The 10702-nt window shown below is 38.7% G+C and overlaps 1 protein-coding gene and 1 long non-coding RNA gene across 3 annotated transcripts; both read right to left on the reverse strand.

The window, feature by feature from the left end:
* Positions 1–610: 610 nt before the first annotated feature.
* LOC131888548 (uncharacterized) lies at positions 611–4225 on the reverse strand. 2 transcript variants are annotated; one of them, XM_059237427.1, is made up of 4 exons: positions 4085–4225; positions 1129–1847; positions 825–1045; positions 611–756 (listed from the first exon to the last, which is right to left on the reverse strand). In XM_059237427.1, exons 1-4 carry the CDS (start codon positions 4146–4148, stop codon positions 747–749), a joined length of 1014 nt encoding a protein of 337 aa, XP_059093410.1. In that variant the 5' UTR covers positions 4149–4225; the 3' UTR covers positions 611–746. The 2 variants fall into 2 exon arrangements, with proteins under 2 accessions (XP_059093410.1, XP_059093409.1); XM_059237426.1 differs by having other exon boundaries at positions 611–1045.
* A 5628-nt stretch (positions 4226–9853) lies between these two features.
* Positions 9854–10663, reverse strand: LOC131888552 (uncharacterized). Its single transcript, XR_009374121.1, has 2 exons — positions 10445–10663; positions 9854–10180 (listed from the first exon to the last, which is right to left on the reverse strand). It is a non-coding gene; the product is annotated as an uncharacterized LOC131888552 (long non-coding RNA).
* Between the last annotated feature and the right edge of the window lie 39 nt (positions 10664–10702).

Genomic DNA, 10702 nt, shown 5'->3' on the forward strand with positions numbered 1-10702 from the left:
ATGGATTAGCAACCATGAATGGTCGGCGTTAAACAAAAAGTGTCAATAGATAACCCGAGTAACCGAACATCCATCCATGGAAAATGGCAATCATTGACCAACAAGGTCATTCTTTTGGTGTCTACTCCGTTTTCTACTATCAAATGTTGGACAAACTGTTTTTGAGGATGCCAGTAACAGACCCCGATCACGCTCCAAAAAATTGATTGCCGCTCACGATCAATTCCTTGGCGTGCCTTGGGCACCGAAAATAGACACACACGACAATCGACTAATAACAGAGTAACTTTTAATTGGACACGAGATTTGAAAAGCCTTTTCAAAAAATGAACTGTATCTGAGCTACCAAAAGTAGAATTCTTTTTTTTTAAGAGTTTCAAAGTGGAAAAAGAAAAAAAGCGCCAGCCGTGGAGATAGACAAAGTAACCAATTTTTGACCGAACATATCTTCAATCAGATATAACATGTCTAACATGTCATACATGTGTAAACTGAGCTGCTAACAAATGAGGCATTGACTTAACTCTCGCTAAGTTATTATACCTTTGAACTATGAGAGCTTGTGATGCGCCTTTTGCATTTGTTTGCATTCGCCGTAAAAAGAGACAAGTAATTGCGGCAACGATTTAACCACGTGCTCATTCAATGGAAAGAAGAACTCACTAAAGAAACATTAAGGTAGTTCGTGTTCATCGACAGGACAATCAAAATCACCGCGCTCCACTTCAACTAAAACGGGCGAACATTCAACCCATTCTGGAACAGAAGTGCTTGTTGAATTGGGCGAAGCCGAATCAACATTGTTCCTAGTTTTGGCTGCCAACCGCTTGGATTTGATGGGGCTCTTCTTGGGCAATTCTAAGGGGTCGACCAACATTTTCCTCTTGGTTCCCGTCCCCGTTTTGGTCAAATTTCGAACCGAGATTCGCACTTTACAATTCAGTGCCTCAATCTTGAGTAAAAGCTTCTGTTTCTCACTCGACGATAGTTTTTTGGCAAGGCGGTTCAATTCCGCCAAAGTCTTGTCCAATTTGTGATCCAGGGCCTGAAATAAGTTACCAAATCATGACTTCAAAGGTGTTGCTCTGAAATTTAGACCCTGGCCTACACAAAGTCTTTTCGTTGTACCTGGTCATGATCATCAGGATCGTCCACTAATGGGTCACCATTTGCTCGCTTGACCAAGACTTTCTCTAAGTTTCGCAAATCTTCGTAGCTCACGGGTTTGAAGCCACTCACATACTCCAGATGGCCCTGATGGCAATGCTTCTCCAGGATCACTTTTTTGGGTACCCCGCTCTCCAAAAGTGACATTAAGCGTTCTCGGGTGGCTTGCGACATGCGGTATAAGCATGGGTCGATTTCATGTGAATGAGTGAGACAACCCCGAAGTCGAAAGCGTTTCTCTGATTGCATACACACAGCAGACTTACTCCCGTGCGTCTCCAATGTGCTGGGACAAAGGCACATCCACATTTCATAAACACGCATTAATGCTGAGCAAAATTTATAACGCTCTTTGGACGCCTCAAATTTGAGCGGAGATGCTGGGACGTTCATGGATGGGTCAGGGATGGGATCGAGGTTCATGCGTCGACGGTGGGGATTATGCCGGCATCTGAAGGAGCTGTGGGCATCTTTGGTGGTACATCGGATGAAAACCCGATCCAATTCTTGGGCTAGAACCCATTGAGTAGCTTCTTCGTGCGTGGCGAAGTTTTTATCGATCACATTGTGCTCATGGTCATGGCGGCAAAAAGCGCGTTGGCAAGATCCTCTGTTCACGTGCTTGCGCACCTGTCTCGCGTTGGCAAAAATGCATCGGCATTCCAAACAATGGGCGACGGCTAAAATTAATTTTAAGTTATATTTCAAGCAACGATTTTTGTAAATCATTAAGCTAAGGTGTTCAAACAGCAACTTTTGTAATTTTAATACCAAAAAGTTGGATCCTTGGCTTGCTGAGTTCAATGTTCGAAGGATAGCATAATAGAGAGCTAACCTTCTACCAATACATGAGGGCTGCTAAAAACTTTACGACTTATTGTTCTTGTCACTTCCATACCCATGACACGCTCAGCTTTTGCGTCAAGGGTCATTTTGAAAGGAAGAACACGTATGTTTCAAGCCAATGCTATGCTGGCACGTTTATGTGTAGTTTTTGAAATCAGGATGCCAAGCATATGTGAACAAGTGAACAAGTTTCTTGATGAAAAAGGCATATATTATACCTTTAAACACAGGTAAAGCCATATATAAACACGTTATTTCTGCTCGCATTTTCTTTGGTGGCTTGGGAATGTTGTTTTGAAATTTGAAAACAATCGTTCGATTTGTTGTTAAGGAACACAATTTTGAAATCGGTTAAAACGTTTAGACCTGGTCACATTTTGAAATCTTTTGAATGATTTAACTCTACATCTAAGCAAGGACTGGTTTTTTTTCTTAAATTGAAGAAACCAAGCGTAAACCACCAATGATTGTACCTGAAGAAAAATGTGTGTGAATAAGTTTCATTAATTGCACTTTAAAGTGCATTAAATGCCTTTCTCATCAAGCAACTGACTCGCTATTGATATGTTCTTGATTCCCTTGACATCTTGATTTCAAGAAGTACCTAAAAGCATGCCAACATTGACAAGACTAATTGAAACTCAAGGGATTATATATAGTCAATATATACGTAGAAATATAAGTCCATCAACTTAACCGAAACATAGGTCCCTGGCGCAAGTCTAAGAATTTCGTGGACATTCGGAGGGCTCAATCATATCAAAGAAAAAACACACTGTTTGCTGTTCCACATCTTTTTAGTCATTACAATGTGGAAATAGAGGGCTATCCTCACCTATTTAACATTGATTTTTGATGAGAAGACGTTGGGAAAAAATTAGCAGCCTGAACCTAGAGTTTTATATTTTTCGGGCAAACTTACCTAAAACGTCGTTTTTAGGGGAAAATACCTTTCGTTGTACCTTTTCTTGGCGTTCTTCATGCTCACTTGCTAAATATGGGCGGAATCGAAATGTTTTTGGTTACTGTCACCGTGTTTTCGACTTGCAAAAACAGAATACAAACTTGAAAGATTGCTCAATATTTGAGCAACATTTTTGAACAGCTTCGAAAAAGTTGTCACCACACATCAAATCCAAAACTACTCAGCTTCAACCTTCATTGGCAAAAAGTCTTAAGACGCCTTTGTTCCTGGTTTAATTTTTTTCCCACCCAAATAAGGTTTGGCATCAAAGTGAAAAGAAATCACGATTAACTGGTCGCGATGGCGCTTTTTTGATGGTACTATTGTCCCGCCATCTAAGAGTCAAACTAGGAGTTACAGAAAGTGGCGGGTTAAATCCAAAGAGGCAAGTCAGGTGGGGTTTTAAAGAGGAGGGAAGCCAAAAAATCTGGGACGTCTGCTCTCCCCTTTTTCTGCAGCACATTTCCCTCTGAGGACCCTTATATCTGAATCGGTAAAAAAATCTAAGAGGAAAAAAATCCATTAATTTGTTTAATTCATCAATAGCAAAGGTCAAATGGTTAAACAAGTGAGAGCATATTTAGCTTAACCACTCCTTTATCACACTAAATAGAATTAAAAGCCAAATTCGTTCGAAATGATGCCACTGTACTATCTATAATTTTAAATGAGCCACTCATCAAGAAAGTGGCCTTTTTAACGGGAGATGGTGATAGCTTTGAAAAAGAATGACGCAAACTTGAAAACGTCTTAAATGCTTTCATAGCGACGTCTTCACCTTATAAATGAGAATGTTAAAATGAGAATGGTCTGCAACTACATATAACAGTTTTACTTCTCTTTAACATTTTCGTCAATAAATATTAAATAAGACAAAATGAAGCAATTTTTTGAGCACCTTATAGACATATTTTACTTCTCTTATCCCCTAAATACGTGATATTTCATCATCAATCAAACAATAATTTTCTGTCCATTTAGTTTTTTGTCACAATCAAGTTTTCATCAGATAACATGCTTTTTTCCTTCCGCTTCAGCTTTTATGACTTTAACTTCGGTTGTAAGAACTCAGCCTCTAATCGGATGGAACCTAAGTATGGAACTTACACGTTTCACAGTCCAAGAAGTTGGATTCATTGGATTCAACTGGTGTGACCGTCTGGGTATCCATGGTTTACCGGGTTTAGCTATTTCTCTCTTTCATGTCGAATCCCATCTACGAGTGTCACGCAAACGTGTTTTGTTTTGGTCGAGTAAGAGGAGGCCAGCTTTGTTCGTTTGATGCCACCCAATCTGTCAGAATGTGGCGCTACTTTTCGGCAACGTATGAAAGGTATGAAGACATGCAAAGAAACACCAAAATGTGTCCTTAAAAGAGCAATTGATTACAGTTATAGGTCTATTCCATGTCTCGCACATTTTTCCCAAGAAAGAGTCATAATAATTGGGCCAATGTTACGTAGGTACTAAAGCTCTAGCGAGAGAAGAGTCACTCCAACCAAACCACATCAGGCGTTGCTTGGTACACATTTTAGTAGCTCTCTAACTCATTTTCTTCGGTAATCGAGATCCGAGGTTTCGTTATTCAAGAATGGGGTATTGCGTTCATAAATAGATTTCAGAGAACAGAATTTGAGTTGAACATGGGCAACTCTCTAGGGGATCAAGGGTTGCACGTTCTAGGTACAAAATTAGATGAGTTCAACTGCAAGATCCATGAGCTGGTCATAATCACCCTGTAACTAGATTTTTGTATAAGATCAAAATTTTTGTGATTTGTATCTGTCACGAACAAGCTCACCGAGGTCCCGGACCAAACCCTTGCTTCGAGGGAAACCCTTGTCCCGTCTACGAGAGGTTGAGTAAGGTACACAGGAGGAAAACGACAACTCAACTACGAGGATATTTGGCCAATGTTTCGTACTTTTAGTTTGATATACAACGTTCGATAATCTGAGTGCTTTTTCAATCCTTTTAACTCTATAAGTCACGCTACTTGTCTCGCCACAAAGCCGATGTGAAGGACAAGATAGTATCTGAGCTTTTTCTAACCTGTCTGAATCCAAATTGTCTTTGACTCAGTAACCTACAACCATTTCTGTGGTCAAAACTCAGCCAAAATATATGATTCTGAATGTTTTTGAGCAAGTAAAGCATTGCTATACATAGGCACCCCTTGTCATATTCTTTTTTAATTTGATGAGAATATTGAAATGTACAAGTTTCTACAAAAAGAACCTTTTAATTTTTTTCATGTATATGTGGCTTGCACATCACAACTTGCATGTCAGTCAGCATTTGAGACTTGATCAATTTATTAAGATTCACAAGGAGCATACCTTACTTCTCCAAAATTACAATTTTCATCTTTAACAAACCAATCTCGAGTTATGAAGCTTCACAAATGGCATACAACGTGTGCATTTGGGGATCTGCCTTCACAAACTCAGGGGAAAATGGAAACAACAGCCCTCTCTTTAACATTCTTAGAAAATAACATTCTGGCAAACCAAGTCCTCATACCCACCTGTTACAGTGATTTCATTATCATCGTACGGCATTTTTTGTAGAATTGGCACAAGAGTTTTTGGGAATTTACTTCAAATTGTGAAAAGGAATTGGCGAATGTGCGACGCCAGAAATCATGTTTCCTGGGAAATTCCTAAACACACCTTGGCATTTTTTCACCTCCGAAAATAATAGGACATAACTTTGATTTTATTGCTTTATGATATTCTAGCCCACATAAAATAGTTTCCAGATAAATTGCAAGCACATTTTGGCATTTTTTTTACCTCAAAAAATTATAGGAAATGACTTAGATTTTATTGCTTCATGGTATTTTAGCCCACATGAAAAACGAACATACCTAAAAACTTTGTAAAACTAAAATTTTCAAAAACTTTTTCAATGTTACTTGAATTGGGAGCACACTTAGCTGGGACTTGATTATAAATTATGATATCATCTTTTACACTAATATTAGTTTCATGGGATTTAATGGTCCAAATTTCATCGTTTTTAGCATCAAACTTAGTGACATACATGATGTCAAGTCGGGTGTCCATCAGGGCTCCATTTTGGGTCCTCTCCTTTTCATCATCTTCATTGCTCCGCTTCAGAAGCTTGGTAGTAGTAATGTCAGTATCTCTTCTTATGCTGATGATACAAAATTGGTAGTTTGATAGGAATGGTCAGAAATTCTGGTTGTCTGGTGGAGGTCCTAGACCAAACCTACTCCAGGGTTGCTGCGAGTAACAAGGCACTGAATGGAATGAAATTTCGCTCAATGACCTTTGGGTCGACGCCATCAGACACTCCAATATTAGATGATGAGTAAGGACATTGAGCAGGTCTCATCCATGAAGGATTTAGGTGTAGTCCTCCAAGATATTGGAAAGTTCGATGAGCATATCCAGTTGAAAGTTGGTAAGGCTTTTCAAACATGTGGTGGATATATCGCACATTTAAGTCCAGAGATAATATCACGATGCTAACTCTGTACAAGTCGATTGTTCAGCCGCATCTTGAATATGTCTCTCCCATTTGGGCTCCAATTATTTCAGCAGGTTTGCAAAAGCTCGAGCAGGTCCAAAGATGTTTTACTAGTAAAAATGAAGATGTAAGAGAAACTCTCGTATTGGGAGAGGTTAGAAAGGTTGGGATTGTACAGTACTCAGAGAAGGTACGAAAGTGTCTGATATTGTACGGCTTCAAAAGCATTCATGAGCTTTTTCCCAACCCAGGATTTAGGGTCAATTGTAGTGACCGTAGAGGCTTAATGTGCGTTTTGAGAGCACCTTCAAGCCCTCGAGAATCCAGGCTAGTTAAAACAATGAAGTCCACCTCTCTTCTTTCTCGGCTCCTTCATTGTTCAATTTGCTGCCCTCAAATATTCGTAGGGCTTATGTAGGCGTTGTCCAGTAGCAGGATTTAAGTCAGACTTGGACAAGTTTTTGACTAAAATTCCGGATCAACCTTATATTCAAGGATTAGCCAGATCAGCCAACTCCAATTCGTTGGTCGATCAAATAATATATATGAATAAAAGTCAAGTAAAATGATTAATCTTCTCGTCTTGAACTGCTGGGATTCCAATCCCGGTAGCGGTAAGGAAGTCCGCAAAAAAACTGCCCCGGACATGTTTTAATTCAATCTTCCAAATAATCAATACCCAGGTAATTTTATTAAACGCTAATTTTCTTTTTCTTGTAAAATTCAAATTACTCCAAACAGTTATGTAACCATATTTCAGCAACCTCTCGAATATGCTTTTCCCATTTGGGTTCCAATGAGTTCAGCAGGTTTGCAAAAGGACGAACAAGTACAAAGATGTTTCACTAGGAACATCACAGAATGAGATAACTCTCGTATTGGGAGAGTCTAAAAAAGTTGGGACTGTCCATCCAATGTTCAGAGAAGCTACGAAAGGTATCTAAAGGTAAAAAGCATCCATGAGCTTTGTCCCAATCCAGGATTTATAAGTCTTTCTCGGACTAGCTCGGTCTGCCAACTCAAATTCGTTGGTAGACCAAATATCATATAAAGATTGAAAGGTAATAAATACACGAATTATAACCTTTCATTTTAATAGACTGGGGATTGATTACATTTCTGTAATGTCCTTATGACAACTTACGAATGAAGGTCAACAGTCAGACAATTCGTGATCAAATGGCACCTTTATTTAGACAGGGAACTCTAGAACACGCAACCGAAAATAGTAGAGGATAGGGTCAGACAGCCGGGAATACAACAATTTCCTGTAGCGGTTAGAAAAGCCAGTGAAAACCCAAACCAAACCAAAATAAATATTGAAAACCCCCCAAAAAGCAGATTTTTGAAAATTCGTTTACGAACCATCCAGTGACACTTGGTTGAGCAATCACTGAAAACTTAAATCACTCAAGCCTTAAAGAAGCTATTTTTAACCACTTTCAACTAAGTCTTGAAGAAACAACCAAATCTATAACATTGTTTGTGGTACGTATTGTCTTCAGAATCCAAGTGAATGCGTAACTAAGTGTACTCATGATGATTGTAAAACACATTTTCAAAGATTACACTTTTAGTGTGGGTGAAGTGGCATTACATATCAGCATATTAGTTTGAGCAATTGTGAGACTATAGCAATAAAAAGAAAAATAATCTTTCATTTTCGTGATTGAAAATCGTTATCAATTCTGTGGGAAATTGAATTAAGATATAACCAAGGCATTTTGGGGCCATGAAATGAAATTTGTACCATTGAGTTCCATGTAACTAAGTAGCGGTGTAATAGATGATATCATAATTTATAATCAAGTCCTAACTACGTATGCTCTCAATTTACATTGAATAAGTTTTTGAAAATTTTACTTTTCATAATGTTTTAAGACATGCAAGTTTTTTATGTGTATGTTTTCAAAAGTATTAATGGGCTTTGTGCAAACCCAGGTTTTCGGGTTAATTGTATGTATGTAGCGACCGTAGATGCTTAACGTGCGTTTAGAGAGGATCTTCAACGTTTCGGGAATCCAGGCTGCTCAGAGCAATGAAGTCCACCTCTCTTCTTTCTCTGGCTCGTTCATTCTTCAATGGATCAAAGTGCTTCAAATAAGGCCCTGATTCTCCGTGAGGGGCAGCACCAAGAGGGGTTGATGAATGAAATATGAAAATGGAATCCGTGTTATATGATTACTTAGCAATAATGCCAAATGGAAACCATGTTTCAAATAAAAACAACTGAAAATGGCATCACAGTGTTATGTTACTCTTGCAACAAACTGTTTTGATTTCACATTTGACCTTAAGGCTCAGGCTTTGAACCCTGAAGCAAGCCAAATTTGTATGGATTTTAAGGTAGCTTTAAGGCCATACGTGAAAACAAAATCGTCTGTTGTCAGTAAAAATTGGCATCCCTGTGATATCATTTTCTGTTGATCTCATTTCAAACATAGTTGATCTACTTGACATTATAGGTTGTTTGTAATCTGACAAAGATACATTTTTCATATTCTAACCATGCTCAGCCCTCCTCAGTGGTGTCCCTTATAGAGAGTCTGGACCCTATTTGAAGCATTTTGATCCATTGGCCCCAGATTTACTGGTACTGAGAATGCCATATTTTCGTACGTTTTAGCCCAAAAACCAAGTCAAATAGTGAAGACAACATTGCCAAAACATTGAAATTTATAAAAGTAACTGGGAAGTTAAGGTGAACATCAAAATTGATTCGCTTAATGAAGTTGAGCTCTTTGAAGTACATGTTATTGGGAAAAATCCACAGAGAAGACCACCTGAGGAAGAAGGAAATATGTTGGTTCATGACCATGACCTTTGATGTTGCAGCCATTGATTCTTCAACCATGTTTTGTTAGGACACAAGCATTTTAATTGTTTTTATTTTATATGGCTGTGAAAACATGCTAGAATGCGACGAAAGGTTAGAAAATCTCAACAACTAGCGCCATTTCCCGTGTTTGAAAGGTTCATGATTATGCTTTTGGTAAACACCCTCGAAAGGACTACATGGTTACTATCAGAGTGCGCGTTAAAAATCTTTTAACATAGATGATCGGGGGACATAATGATAAATCTAAATATTTGAGCAAACATCATGGGCTGAAGAAAAGGCATCAAATTCTGATTATGAATTGTGAAATTTCATGTCGAGACTGTCTCGTACGTGTAAAATCACCAATGTACACACTGAATTTGCTCGGCCAAAAACTTTAGGTAAGTAAATGCTATGCAGAAATGTAAGTGCCGCTTGTTATAACGCAATAAGAATTGCTTCGAAACAATTCCATGACATGGTTTATTATGTTGTTGGTACAAATACTTTTAATGGATCTCATAAGTAAGCATTTTATCAATGATAAGTCTTTCTTGAACTCGGACAGAACGTGAGGCTTTTATTTGATTCCTCCTCTTCAACTTCGGAAGCATAAAAAATGAGGATTGAGTCACTGCTCTTGGCCAAGAGGGTATAATGTAAATGAGTCCCTGGTATCTCATACCTTGCACGAGGCTACAAATCAAGGTGCTGAGGACCTGCTTCCGGTGAGAAGAAAAGTTTGCCAGACCTGCAGATATGTCCATAATCCAAATAACTGGCCTCTTCTTTTATGGAGATGTTCAATAATGCTTCTACGTATGCCGGCAACATCTGGAGGAGGATTTGTGAAAGAAATACTGCGAGGAAAAAATGCACAAAGCGGTCTTGTCACTCGCCAAAATCGATCAAAAAGTTCAATGACGCAAAAGTGAGACTCATTTCTAAATAAACGGTTTTTTGCCCTGATCCTCTCAAGAAAACAGCGTGTGATCCTGAAGCTTTTTCCTTGAAGAATCGGGGCGTAAATGGCTCTTCACTATAAATCGACTCCCGCCTCTTTTATATAGACAGAACATATCTCATTGAAGGTGCGATAAATTTTCTCTTACTCTCACACTGAACACTTCGATTTCTGATCGATTTTGCACCTAGAAGTCATAATTCATTTTTTCGGGGGAGCGATTTCGAAGGGCACACAAACGAGAAGGCATGGAGTTCCCAGCATTTCTAGATTGAATTTCTTTAAACGTGGAATTCAATTCCTCGGAGATTTCTCAATTTTCTGCACTTTTCGTTGCACCCAAGTAAGTCTCAAATGTCGGGCGAGATCTTGACGAAACTCAATTCACACATTTTCTCACAGAATGATGGGAGATGCCTCTGGAAATTGGAGCCACTTTTCAAGT

Source organism: Tigriopus californicus, chromosome 10 (assembly GCF_007210705.1).
Source record: "Tigriopus californicus strain San Diego chromosome 10, Tcal_SD_v2.1, whole genome shotgun sequence".
NCBI lineage: Eukaryota > Metazoa > Arthropoda > Copepoda > Harpacticoida > Harpacticidae > Tigriopus > Tigriopus californicus.

What these genes read in the sequence shown, in the direction of transcription:
- LOC131888548 (XM_059237426.1), bottom strand. Translation starts at nt 4,148, where the DNA reads ATGGATACCCAGACGGTCACACCAGTTGAATCCAATGAATCCAACTTC. An exon ending in CTTCTTGGACTGTGAAACGT is followed by an intron (nt 1,848 to 4,084) that starts GTAAGTTCCATA and finishes AATTAATTTTAG; the next exon opens with CCGTCGCCCATTGTTTGGAA. An exon ending in ATCCTGATGATCATGACCAG is followed by an intron (nt 1,046 to 1,128) that starts GTACAACGAAAA and finishes AACTTATTTCAG; the next exon opens with GCCCTGGATCACAAATTGGA.